Source organism: Eptatretus burgeri, chromosome 1, assembly GCF_056783735.1.
Source record: "Eptatretus burgeri isolate ZD-2024b chromosome 1, Ebu_testis_v1, whole genome shotgun sequence".
NCBI lineage: Eukaryota > Metazoa > Chordata > Myxini > Myxiniformes > Myxinidae > Eptatretus > Eptatretus burgeri.
The window spans coordinates 65529566-65543199 of NC_140961.1; the positions used below are offsets into that span (position 1 = coordinate 65529566).

Here is a 13634-nt window from a genome sequence, read left to right on the forward strand (position 1 = left end):
CTTGCCGCAAGGTTTGGCTCGCTTGCCGCCGCTGACGTAGCTGGGTTCTTCTGCGCAGGCCAAGGAGCAGGTGGAGGAAGGAGATGAATCACCGAACGCTGAAGCGGCACCCAAAGAAGAGCTGTGATGGAGACGGAGGAGACCGCATTCACTTGGCTCTGGCATTGGCCTTTCAGATAAATCCCTGAAATTATCTCAAAATATCTTGCCGTGTTCCCCCCTCCCGCCCTCACCCCTTTTTCCTGCTGACAATCAATTATTCATGATTTTTATACGCAAACGATTCATGAATAACAGGATGCATCTGAGCATGTACAAGACAATTGTTTATTTGTGGAGAAAGGGCATCCTGTGAATCATTGCAGAGTGTTTCCCTGAACAAATGCTGCGTTTTCTGGTGGCAAGATCCGGAGATCATGCCGTAACCGCCGACTCCATCCTGTTGCTCTCTCTGGGTCTTGTGGTCGAATATTTTCCTCTGGAATAACCTTCCTCACTGTCTCTGCACATTCTTCCCATGGACCGTCAACTGTATCATCAGAGCTGGAGTGTCAACGAACGATGTGAGAGAAAGTCTTGGTGCGGCCAATAAATTTTTAGAGCAGTGGAAGCACAGCCGATAGTGTGTGATGTTTTCATCATGACGAACATTGTGGGTCAAAGGGCAGACGGACGACCTCGAGGCAGGACAGGTGTCTGCATTACACTTCTGTCAATCACATTTGATATATCTTGACTAAAGTATGTCGTTAGCTGAACATAGCGATAATCTACATGTTACGTATGTAAAATGTTGGAATTTATCTCAACCGTCCCCCAATATGTCTGGTGTTGGCTTAATGGTTAGCGTGGTGGGTTTGGGATCCTAGAATCCTGAGTTCAAATCCCGCTTTTCTGTTGAATGAATACCAGGTGGGGTTGACTCTGCCCGTCATCTTTCTGAGGTCGGCAAAATGAGTGCCAGCTTGCTGGTACCTTGTGTCGAGTGGTGACTGGTCCAGGATTGTGTCCAATAGCCAAGGAGACTGCTTAGGTAGCACCAACGCTCTGCACAGAGTATGGTCCCAATGGATGGATGGATGGTCTCCCCAATCCCACAACCGGTCTAGTCCGTACATCTCATAGCCTGCCTTGAATGCGATCTCATCTCAACCTACTTTTCTCTTTCTTTCCCATCTTGCTTTCCTTCAATATAAAGATTGTTTCACTCAGTTGTACCAATCCAGCACTCACTTCTAAGCTGTCGAGCCTGGGTTCGAATCCCAACATAGCTATAGACTGTTATCTCAGTGTTTAACAGGCAGGGTGATTCATCAATGTGTGCACCGTCCCTCTGATGGACGTTAAACCGTGCGTCCCATCTGCTGGTATTAGTCGATGGACGTTTAAGATCCCCATGGTGTCTTAATTGTAAAGAGTAGGCGAGCTATCGCAGGCACCCTGGAATTTTTTTTTTTTTACAAATTCTTGCCCTCACCTTCGTCGAACGGCAGGCCTGGCCAGCCAGTTCGTGAAAGGGTTGGGACAAGAACGTGGGAATTGGCGGGATGGATTAAAGTAGAAGAAGAGCGCCCCATCCCGCACACCTCCTCTTGCGCGTATGATGATGCGCAAATGGATCATATCATGGCGTTGTTTAACCGTGGCGACTGGTGAGGAAGACTCGGCACTTCAATAACAATGGTGATGTCGCACAAAAGGTGATTTCACTTCCTCGCAAGCCCGTTGGGAACATCTTCCCCATTCATGAAACAGCCACACAGTATGAAAATAAAGAATAGAAAGCGTGAGCACGAGTCTGCCGCCACTTCATCACGATGGTTCATGAGGAGACCGTGTGGGCGACGGAGGACGTGCACTCACGGGCGGACAATGTTGTCAGGAGTGCGGGGAAGAAATCAATGAGGACAGAATGTGGAGATTATGGGGAAAGGAAGGATTGTGGAGAAAATCCGGGAGCACATGTATGATCGATGCTGGGAGGCACACGGCCGCACGCAAGCGACGAGGAGGAAGCGAAAGGGGCCGCACGATTCCCCATCGGACGCTGTTACAGTAAAATGAGTCAATGGGCGATCAGAACGTTCGTTCTGAGTATTATCCAATGGTGGTTTATTGAACGCCTTTGGACGGCCGAAACGAGACGGTGTTTTGATAGATATGGTGAGCGCACGTGCACACCACCAGTCCGTAGGGCTTGGTGCGCGCGCCCCGCGGTCCCACGTGCGCCGCGCTTAAGCGCCGTCCGGCGGGGCATCTCGCGGAGCCAGGGACGCGGAGCGTGCAGCCTCCCCTCACGACGACTTGAGCCCACCGAGCCCCGAGCTTCTTGGCCGGAGGTTCTTACGAGAAGCGCTGGCTCCACTCTTCCTGGAAAAATCGAGGGGTGAAGGGTTGGAGGAGGAGCCGCAATAAAGCAGGCGGACCCACCTCGGCGTGTCGGGATCCCAACCGCGCCGTGTACTGACACAGACACAACGTCCTGTGCCGTACGTGCTTCCATAGCCATGGTCATGCGGGTCCGTTAAAGGAGGCTCGGTGCGCTGTTGAAGAGGACGCCTTTTCGCTGGAAACATTGCTCACACCGCTAAGGAGCGCTTGATTGAAGTTCACGTGTGAGCAACTACAACAGCGCTGCAACTTTGTTCCTCTGGATCCTTGCAGTGATGCTTTCCCTGAGGTCCGCGTACTCAGACTTGCGGTTCCCTCGGTCTTAATCACGTCTTCTGTGCAACTATCTCATCGTGGCACCGCTCTGGTAAGTTTAATTTGTCTGTGGGAGATGCGAGGGTGAAGGTGGCGATGTTTTCCGCGCCTCCTGCCATTGATCAATGTTCGTGGTTTGAAGGGGAGGCGGGAGTGTGGGCAACACTGCCGAGCTCGGCGTCGGGCAAGCAAGCAGTTCGATATCAGAGATAACCAGGCGCATGTCGGGGCCAGAGGTTTTTTTTTTTGGCAGAGAATTAACCCATTGTGATAACCCCACTGTGTAATGGCCCCTTTTCTTCCCCCGAAAAACATAAATGGTTCGAGAGTGATTGAACCAGTCAGGCCGATTTGACCCCCCCCCCCAGCCGCAATCAAGACTATCTGTCCCTTTATCGACATGGAGAGATAAGAGGCAGTTTGTGTCCCTGCATGTCCTGAGCGGTGTACAAATTGAAATGAACCCTGACCCAAACTCGAACCCGAACTCGAACCCTAATCCCAATCCCAACGTGACGTACTGTGACGTCATGAAGGCATTTCAACAGATCATTTGAAATCTGCGCTGCCAGCCCTCACCAGGCACTAGAAGCTTTGTGCACATTGTGCAGCTCACATGGAGCTTTTCCCTAATTCCCCACTTGTGTGCACCGCAGGTGATGCCTCGGGGCTGTGACATGGGCACCTGAGACAACGATCACCATGCCGCGGACAGAGATTCTTCAAGGACTCGACTTGCAGCGATGGCTGACCAGGCTGTGCAGAGTGAGCAGCAGAAGGAGAAAAGCGGTTCGACGCGCGAGGCGCACAGCTTTCCCACGTGCTTCCGAACTTTCCGATCGAACCAAGAGTACTTGAACGTCGAGAGGAGCCGCAGGTTCCTCCTGGAAAGCGGTTACTACTGGGGACCGCTGTCCAGCGCCGAGGCGCGCAAGCTGCTCCACGGCAAGCCCTTGGGCACGTTCCTGGTGCGAGACAGCTCTGACAAGAAGCACTTCTTCTCGTTGAGCGTCGTCACGACGCATGGACCCACGTGCGTGCGCGTGGGTTTCCAGCAAGGACGTTTCACATTGCTGGGACACGGAGAGCCCCCCGAACTGGTGCCCTCGTTCCCGTGCATCGTGAAGCTTCTCGAATATTACGTGCATGCGGGCTCGCGGGCAGCGCCTTGGCTCACGCATGGCAATGGCTCGCGCTCGCAGCTTTTCCTCACGAGGCCCTTGCAGCACTCCCTGGGGAGCCTGCAGCACGCGTGCCGTCGAGCAGTGCACCGAGCCGTACCCCAGGACAAATTGCGGCAACTGCGCTTGCCCGAGCCGCTGCTGCAGTTCCTCGAGGAATATCCCTCGAGTGTATAGGAGGGCGAACGGGTGGTGCGCTTGTGGTCACGCGTGGGATGATAGCGTGTGGTCGCGCCGCACTTTCCCGCTGCTGTGTACAGATACATGTGCAATGCGGTGCCACCAACGGCCTACTCGAATCACCTTGCTCCAATTACAAGGCTTTCAACTGTTCATATGTCTGTTTTTACACATATTTATTAAATTATAATAAAATGAATTTTTCGTCTAATCATGCTGTCGATGCGTCTTTTCAAGAAATGATGATTCTCACACGATGTTCACTGTTGCACTCTCTGATCAAAACCCCCACGTTTAGAGCGGGCTTTTGTAATCTGTTTGGACTGCTTCTGCGGATGTACACAAGAAAAGGTGCTAAAAGAGGCCTATTCAATCAAGCCAAAAATATGTCCTTCCGACTCCGAGAAGGGAGCGGGCATCGAGATCGATATACCATCTTGCACCTCTGGGAATACAATGCGCCATCTTCAGCCATCACATTGCAGATAGGACAGCCGGCTATAATCTCTCCGGCTGCGATAGAATGAAAATGTGGCGTCAGCGCAAAACTCACTCCTTAAAGGAGTCAGAGTTCATGGGAGTACAAGGACGCTCTCTCTACCTTGCAACACATGAGCGGGAATATTTGAACCCTTGAGGAGTAAGGCCGGCTCCCTATACAGTGAAGAATACAAGGCTAAGGTTCCCACTTAGAATCCCTATTCGACTCCGATTGACCAAATATCAGTATCAACTAGAGAGTTAGCAGAACGTCTGAGGCCACGCAGTCTTGAGAAAAAGGACACGGGACCTTATATTATTGGAACTTGGATATGAGACTTCATTGGAAGCAGTTTTTGGAAGGAAACAAATAAGAAGAAGCATTTCCAGGTTTCCGCACCGTGCGAGTGTGAACGGCAAACTGTACTGGTCGAGACGGCATACAATTTTGCCAAAGTATTGCTAAACCGATGGTATTTTGGAAGTGCAAACAAGGCGACGTATGTTCTCCAGTGTTCAAATATATAATTAAATTGAAATTAAGTAAGACGTTATAAAGGCTGCAGAAAAAAAAATCAAGCAAACATCAAATCGGAAGTTTCCTGCCATTGATGCACTTTCTTTTTCACCTACTTATTGAATTCGTTAAATTTGTGCCTATTGTTTGTGTCCTTTATGACATCCCTAAAAACAGTAAGTTTCCCGTTTGAAATGATTTTCAATTGTGTTTGACTGTCAGACTGACAGACAACGTGAACCGATTGCTTAACCCCGCTTTGCTCTTCGCGTGCGGGAAAACCAGACTCAGTGGTGTAATGGTTGCCGTTGTCCTCTGTGACTCTGGGAGGACGGAGGTTTGAACCCCAGCAGAGTTATAGCAAACACTAAAAACAGTACGCGCTGCTTCATTACTTGACACTCAACATATATAAAAGGTAGAGAAAGGACAAACAACCACAAGATGCAACACCATGAGCGCATGCTTCGAAGAGTCGAATGGCCTCCTCTTGTGTTGAAGTTCCTCGTGAGGGAGCTTTGTCCCAACAAACTCAAGTTAGCCCTGTGTGTGGGATAGCTCGGTTTACTTCTCAAGGTCTTAAATAGGTCTGCTGCCAAAAGGCTGTTAATTTGGCCCTGTTTGCTTCTCAGGGCCAAATGTGATGTCAATATGCGACGAGAGGAACGTAACCAAGAGTAGACGAGGAAGGCGAGCAGAGACAACATGAGGAAAATCAATGCCTGACCCGAAGCGACCCTTGGTGTGGTGCCCATTTATGCTGACGCGTGCTTGTGAAATCAAGCAGTGTGCGGCGTCATGAAAGCACAGATTCAGGTGCCAACTCGCACATGGTATAGGAAACGTATGTTTATAGTATGGAGTCACGTGCGGTGTATTTCATTCGTCAGGCTTTGTACCCAATTAGCTGTCAGTTTACTCCTTCGACTGAATACGAGGACGCTCACATGATTCCGACCATCCAAGTGGGACATGCAAAGTTGGCAAAAACAGTTCCTCATTTGGGTGTGCTTGCTTAATTTGCATTTATGCCCAAACATTTCCCGTAAAATATGTAATATAGAAATATATATCATTTACACCCAGCAATGTGAAATAATTGTGCTTAAATATGTACATGGTCAGGGAGTGAAATTATTCCTTCAGAACCATTTTCATTTAATGATACAAATACACGTTTCCAATTGTGTAAATAGTGTTCATCTGCGTGTTTTATTATACACGAGCAAATACAACCCGTCGCTTAGCCGACGGGAGAGAGAGAAAAGAGAGGAAAGAGAGGAAAGAGAGGAAAGAGAGGAAAGAGAGGAAAGAGAGGAAAGAGAGGAAAGAGAGGAAAGAGAGGAAAGAGAGGAAAGAGAGGAAAGAGAGGAAAGAGATTATGGAGGGCGACATCACCAAATGTTGCTCTTCACTGTGGGAGGGAGAGGTGTGTGTGAGAGAGAGAAAGAAAGAAAGAGAGAAAGAGAGACTCACACACAGAGCAACAGAGGTGTTGGAGGAGAGTGTTGCATTTTATGAGGAGGGGGGAGTGCGGAGGGGACAGAGTGAGAGAAAAGGGTGCGGAAGAGGAGGGAAAAAAATAGACAGATGAGGGGTGGAGGTGGGGATAGCAAAGAGAATGATATGTGGCGCTTAATGACCGAACACGATAAAAAAAAATAATTAAACGTCTCAGAAGAGCTGTGTACACAAAACGACACAACAGAGTTTGTAAAGTAATCTGCTGGCACATCTGCAAAAACTTTGATATTCCAGGTCCAGAACATTTGTGGGAAAATGAACCAAAAGCAATCACTGAAAACATGGAAGTACCGCTCACGTCCGACCTTATGATCCCATCGAGCGTGAACATCGAAAACAAAGTGTTGCGACCAGACATCATACTTAGGTGCAAAAAGGAGAGAAGGCATTACTGATTGAGGTATTAATACTGGTGATTTTGGACTAACGTTGCAGAAATTAAGAAAATGACCAAATACTTTTTCTCTTTTCCGGTGGTCTTCGGGGTGAGGGGTGGGTGGTGGTGGGAGACGCAAGTTTTCTATGTAAATATGTACTGTGTAGTGCCTCCTCTAGGTGGGGGAGGGTATTACAAGACTCCACCATTGAGAGACCTGTATTCCTGTCCCCACGTTTTCCAGTACTGTGAGGTCTTTTGAATGAAAAGCATTAGACATGGTTTTGCTTCATGCATGTAACTTAATGGATTATTTTTTTGTGTATACAGAGCTGTCAGTTGCCTAAACACCACCCAAATAAAGGTGTGCATCAGAAGAACGTGTTGCGTGCTTGGAACATCACCCGTAGGGTGGGTACTCTTCCACTTCAATAAATAACTTTATACAATGAGATAAAATAAATCTCAGGCACCTCACTCCAGACTCAATCGCAGATGGGAAAGAGACAAAACTGGGGACTCAGCTCTGGTGGCAGCGGGGGGAGGGGAAGGGGGAGGCACACAAGCAAGCGATGAGGTGAAGGCAGGACAATGAACAGGCAGACGAGAACAACACCAGCGCCACGACAGACAGACAGGCAGGGTGACCTCCTTCACACTCTCTTCAATGCTTTCCTCAGACTCTCAGAAATCGCTCTCCTCAAAGTCCTGAACCCACTCAATTTTTGGCTCCTCACTTCTCTTCCTCCGAACTCCCTGCCTGCCCTTGTCAGCTCCTCCCTCTTCTCCTCGGGCAATGCTCTGCCACTTGGAGGCGTTCGTAACTCTGCCCCTCTCTCTTGTACCGTCTACTGGCGCTCCCCGTAGATGTTTAATGAGGGGTTATACATGCAATTCCTTAACCCTAATCCCTAATGAATTATTACTACGTACCTTCCCCTGTATGGTGCAGATTCAAACAAGACAATCCTTAATCTGATATGTCCCGACTTATCACATCAACATGGGCTAGCTACTCCTACACGGACCATGATACTCTATTCATTGCTATCTGCTATATGGTAATGTTTTTAACCATGTTTGGGAAAAATAAATAATTAAAATAAAACCCGCTTTGGATTCCCACCATCCTCTAACTTGCCTCATTGCCTCCATCTATCTTGTCTTGTCAAAATCTACACCCTGAGGGATGAATGCATTGATATAGACAAAGAAGTCATGGTATAGATGTTTATCCTCGTTGCCATGCAATGAATCTGAGGTGTGTTCAATTATCAAGTTTCTTGTAGAGCGAGCACTTGTGAAGTGGTGTGAACTTGACAGCATACAGTGCAGACAGAAGAACAGGTTTTTTTTTTTTTAATTTATTATAGACTTCAAATATTAATCATGAGTATTTTAGTTATAATGAAAACATACCTTGTTCAGCGTATGCATACATTTCATGAGTAACTTTAAAGTGTACATGTAAATAAATTCTTTAGAGTGTACATCATCTATATATTACTAAAACTCTCATATTTTATATATCTATATATATATATATATGTATGTTCCCAAAATACAGCCAAAACGGTACATGATAGCGCAAAAATATTAGGGGCAACTTACTCACCATTCACCTGCAGTGTGCAGTATCAAGTTTCGTTCAAATCAGGCAATGAAAAAAAATTATTTAAAAAAATCAATTCCCGATTCAGTCAAGTACTCTTCGGGAGAATTTGATCAATGCAAAGAACATCAGCGGTATAGTTCGCTGGAGCTATCTTTTTTTTTTCTTCAACAGCTGTCACAACAGAAACCCAACGGGTTCACGGGTCCTCGAGTACATAATAAATATCTCTCGGGAATTTTCCGGCGGCCTTCCGACTAATGAATTACAGATGTTGGCATTTCATGACCAAGCCAATTTTTATGTTTATTTACTTCACATAATATGTGAATTACATGTCCATCAGTTTGCTAAAAACGTATTAAAAAGTTGGGTGAAAACCAAAATTTGTTTTTTCTTTTAATTAAAGACTGGTATTTTCTTTCCTCTGCACTATTAGAATGTACCTTCTTTGGACAGTGTATATTAGACCGCTGCCAAGATCGCTGCATAGAAAACACGCATTACCTTGTTTTGAGTTGTCATCAAAATGTACCTTTGTTTCCTCAAGACAGTACCTTTCATCTAATTGATAGAAGACACATTGTTCAGTCTTCAAATCTACATCAGAGGCATGTTTCAACAATCAGAGCAATTGGAGTGAAAAAGCATCCACCTTTTCCTCAATATTTATGATAAATTAACTTTTAAAAGGTAAGAAAACGTCTTGCATCCATCTACCTACTGTGTGTGCACCGTCAATTTTGGCTCATTTGGACGACCATGGGGAAAGGTGAAGATTAATTAATAACTGAATGCAGTGGGTTAGAAACCGATTGACCGTTTCCTGAGACAAAGGATCCCGGCACAGATGGCCCCTATTAACAGAGGCTGTCTGAGGTGACAATATATAACAGCACAGTATATATCGAACATCCAAACTTGATGAGACATCTGGGGATATTCACGGTTAAACTGAGGAACATGTCAAGACACATGTTGGTTGACTATTGTATTGCAAGGGTACACATCAGTATCATCATGTGTAATGTTTTTTGTCCATACTTATATATTATACCAAAAGGGGTACCCAGCGTTGCCTGGTATTTTTTTGTGGGGGCATAAAATACTTCCCCACACCCAATAAGAATGGGGTCAGGGTTCATTCAATATTACCTTCACATCGCTACAAAGGTTTAGGCACTATAGATTTTAAAATGGCCCGTCACAGTTGCCTGTCCAACTCACAATCCCGTGAGATTTGCAGAAACCCCGTGGAATTGCAACTGTCAATTGTGACTGACAGACACTCGAAACCAACAAATCGCAAAATCAACTTCACACATAGAGAAATATAATGTACCCTACAAGGTGGTCACAGTCCTGTTACCTCCTCCTCCCCCCCCCACCCACCCACTTCATCATCTACCCTGGTCCATTTCATATATATATATATATATATATATATATATATATATATATATATACATACACATATACATATATATATACACACGAGGTGTGTTCAAAAAATATCCAACCTTAATTTTTCGTGCGTAAACAAATGAAACTAGGGAGGCGTGGTTTGGTGCACGTATGTAGGCGATCCTAATTCATATGCGTGAATATTTTCCCACCTGCAGAAGCTGTCAGTCACCGACAGACTGCCGATGAGTGAGGAAGTGTAAGTGAGCGCCGTCGGATTTTCGTTTTTGACAAAATGACGGAAAAACTTGAACAACGCTACTGCATCAAATTTTGTGTAAAGCTTGGCGATTCCCAAGTGGAAACGATCCGCAAGATTCAACAGGCCTTCGGGAATGAAGCAATGGGCACCACACAGATAAAAGAGTGGTACAACCGCTTCAAAGATGGTCACACATCAGTGGAAAGTGAAACACGTTCTGGTAGGCCCTCAACATCCCGAAATGAGATCGTCATTGACCAAGTGAGGACCCTGCTGATGCAGGATCGTCGAGTCACGATCAGAGAACTTGCAGACGAGGCGGGCGTCAGCATTGGATCCATTCATTCCATTGTGACTGAGGATTTGGGCTTAAGGAGAATCTCAGCGAAGTTCGTGCCAAAGCTGCTTACGATCGAGCAGAAGCAACTCCGTTTGGAGATCGCACAGGACATGCTGGAGACTGTGAACAGCGATCCCAACTTCTTCAACACAGTGATCACTGGCGATGAGGCCACAGTAATCTGTCATTTAGTCAAAAACGAAAATCCGACGGCGCTCACTTACACTTCCTCACTCATTGGCGGTCTGTCGGCGACTGACAGCTTCTGCAGGTGGGAAAATATTCACGCATATGGATTAGGATCGCCTACATACGTGCACCAAACCACGCCTCCCTAGCTTCATTTGTTTACGCACGAAAAATTAAGGTTGGATACTTTTTGAACACCCCTCGTATATGTATATATATATATATCAAAATTTAGATGTATGCATATATATATATAATTTATATATAAATGTTTTTATGACTGTAAAAGTTTTGTGTGTTCATAGTTTACATTTGTACCTGATTGTGTGTTCATTATATTAATTTATGAGGTTCTGTGGAGGAGGTTACAGTACTCTGCAAACACCTTGCAGATTATTGGCTCAGAGGCATTGTAAAAGTGTTACCTTAGAAGTGAAATTTGTTGCTATTCATCCAATGGATGCTCGTGAATGTACCGTTGTTTCTGGCTTAAGTTTGACCTCAATCTATAAATATGGTGCCATTCAGGAAGAAGAAGATGTACCGCTTACTTGGAATGCTTCTGGAAGAGGTTTGTTTGTATTTAAATGTCTGGTAATTGTTTTGTATTTATTCATACGAATGTGTACTTGAATATAACTGTCATTAATCAAAAAGGCTTCGGCACTATACAGCGATTTTTTAGTATTTATTTATCTATCTATAATTCCAGGTGTGTGTGTGTGTGTGTGTGTGTGTGTGTGTGTGTGTGTGTGTGTGTGTGTGTGTGTGTGTGTGTGTGTGTGTGTGTGTGTGTATGTCCGCTGTTTCTCACCAACCACTGGTCCGATCTAATTGAAATTTGCCAGGTATATTGCTGGGGCCATGTGGATGTGCCTTTTCAAGGTTTGATATTAATCGGACAAGTGCTTCCCAAGTTATGGCCATTTATTTACCAACCAATGACAGGACATGTTGCTACGTATGGCTGATATGGAAGAGATCCTCAGCCGCGTTCCCCATTAATGGGTTACAACGTACGGACTTCCGGATAGTGATGACTTCGTGTATTCTAATAATTTCTCGATTTCTTATGCGCATTTATAGATAAACATAATTCCTCAAGTTATGATCGTTTTCATATTAGACGGTGCATACATTTCGGTAACATCAGAGTGAGCTGGTATGCTCCGAACCAAGAAGTAAATTTTAAACACGCGATAACTTACGATCGAAAATAAGCAAGTAGGAGACAAAATTTAAACAATGGGTGTTTTTTTGGTACCTTTGGATGTTTTTTGTTGCTGTTTTGGTACTTTTTCCCCCCAGAAAATGGCGTCACACTGCAGAGGGCACACACGTATGGGCACGCGAGAGTGAAGGAACGGCCTGTGTGGTTGTTTCTGGCTCGCGGTTTGTAAGTTTTTTTATTATTTATTTTGGTTTGCACGTACGGTCACGCACGTATGGGCCCGCATGTACGGCCATGCACGTACGGCCACGCGAGAGTGAAGGAACGGCCTGTGTGTTTGTTTCTGGCTCGCGGTTTGTAAGTTTTTTTTATTATTTATTTTGGTTTGCACGTACGGTCACGCACGTATTGGCCCGCATGTACGGCCATGCACGTACGGCCACGCGAGAGCGAAGGAACGGCCTGTGTGGTTGTTGTTTCTGGCTTGTGGTTTGAAAGTTTTTTTTTTCCATGTACGGCCACGTACTAGTACAAAGAAAAAAATATAAATCTAACATCATTAAGTATGAAAACACAATTTTGAATGCATCTCACATAAATAATTCCAAAGCAAAATTTTTTTAATTTGTTGGGTATTTTCAATCTTAATTTCACAAGAAAATAAAATGACTTCATTATGCATAAAAGTACATGTAAATATTTTCACAATGTAAACTGAGGCTGGGTTTCCAACATACAACATTACAATTAACTGTGTTGCAAATTCTTAATAATCAAGGACGTGGATGGCTGGCACAGCGTGTTGCTGTTACTAGTTATTATTACACTAGTACGTGCCCGTATGTGCGTGCCCGTACGTGCAAAATAAATAAATAAAAAAACAACTTTCAAACAACTTCACAGGCCGTTCCTTTGCTCTTATAAACGACGGCTGGATTGGGGCATTGTGTTCAACTATAAATGTGCATAAGAAATCAATAAATTATTAGAATAGAGTAAGTCATCACTATCCAGAAGTCTGTACGTTGTAACCCGTAATGGGGAACGCGGCTGAGGATCTCTTCCCCATCGGCCACGCCTACACAGTTGGTTTGGTAAATAAATGGCCATAACTTGGGAAGCACTTGTCCGATTAATATCAAACCTTGAAAAGGCACATCCTCAGGTCCCCAGCAATATAGCTGGCAAGTTTCAATTAGATCGGACCAGTAGTTGTCGAGCAACAGCGGTCACAGATGCGCGCGCGCGCGCACGCACGCGCACGCACGCACGCACGCACGCACGCACACACACACACACACACACAGAGAGCTGGAATTATAGATAGATGAGGGCTTGTTCCTCCCCGCACCTCCATGCTGATTCGGGGCATATTTCAAATGTTGTGATATGGCAGTGTCCACAGCTGCCTCTGTTGCTGTAGGCTGACTGGCCATGGTACTGTCTAAGAAATAATAAGAATTTCCACTTCGTATATATTTGGCTTTATGATCATCAAACAAGACTTGCAATGTGAATTACGCTCAAGTCATGCACATTATAAACTGTCATTTAGCAGAATTCATTACCTCTGACAACTTTATAAAAATTCAGGTTCCGGAAAGGTCGCTTTCCATTCTTTCCACACAAATTGTACGTGGACATCACAGCATTGGACATCACCCTGATTTTAGAGAATAAAAACAATTTAGT

The 13634-nt window shown here is 45.3% G+C and overlaps 2 protein-coding genes and 1 long non-coding RNA gene across 4 annotated transcripts in view; 2 read left to right on the plus strand and 1 right to left on the minus strand.

The window, feature by feature from the left end:
• The window catches only part of LOC147034626 (protein disulfide-isomerase-like), a 61496-nt gene extending 60881 nt beyond the window's left edge, over positions 1-615 (plus strand). The window contains exon 11 of the mRNA XM_085886405.1: positions 59-615. Within this exon, the coding sequence (XP_085742531.1) occupies positions 59-127 (69 nt within the window). The 3' untranslated portion in view covers positions 128-615. The remainder of the gene's footprint in view (positions 1-58) is intronic.
• Positions 1-13634, minus strand: part of LOC147034627 (uncharacterized) — a 73257-nt gene that overhangs the window by 57756 nt on the left and 1867 nt on the right. The gene's annotated exons all lie outside the window — the stretch shown is intronic.
• Positions 427-4278, plus strand: LOC147034628 (suppressor of cytokine signaling 3-like). 2 transcript variants are annotated; one of them, XM_085886433.1, is made up of 2 exons: positions 427-563; positions 3363-4278. In XM_085886433.1, exon 2 carries the CDS (start codon positions 3450-3452, stop codon positions 4062-4064), a length of 615 nt encoding a protein of 204 aa, XP_085742559.1. In that variant the 5' UTR covers positions 427-563; positions 3363-3449; the 3' UTR covers positions 4065-4278. The 2 variants fall into 2 exon arrangements, with proteins under 2 accessions (XP_085742559.1, XP_085742548.1); XM_085886422.1 differs by lacking the exon at positions 427-563 and adding an exon at positions 2439-2758.

Coding starts and splice junctions, on each gene's coding strand:
- LOC147034628 (XM_085886433.1), top strand. CDS start 3,450: ATGGCTGACCAGGCTGTGCAGAGTGAGCAGCAGAAGGAGAAAAGCGGT.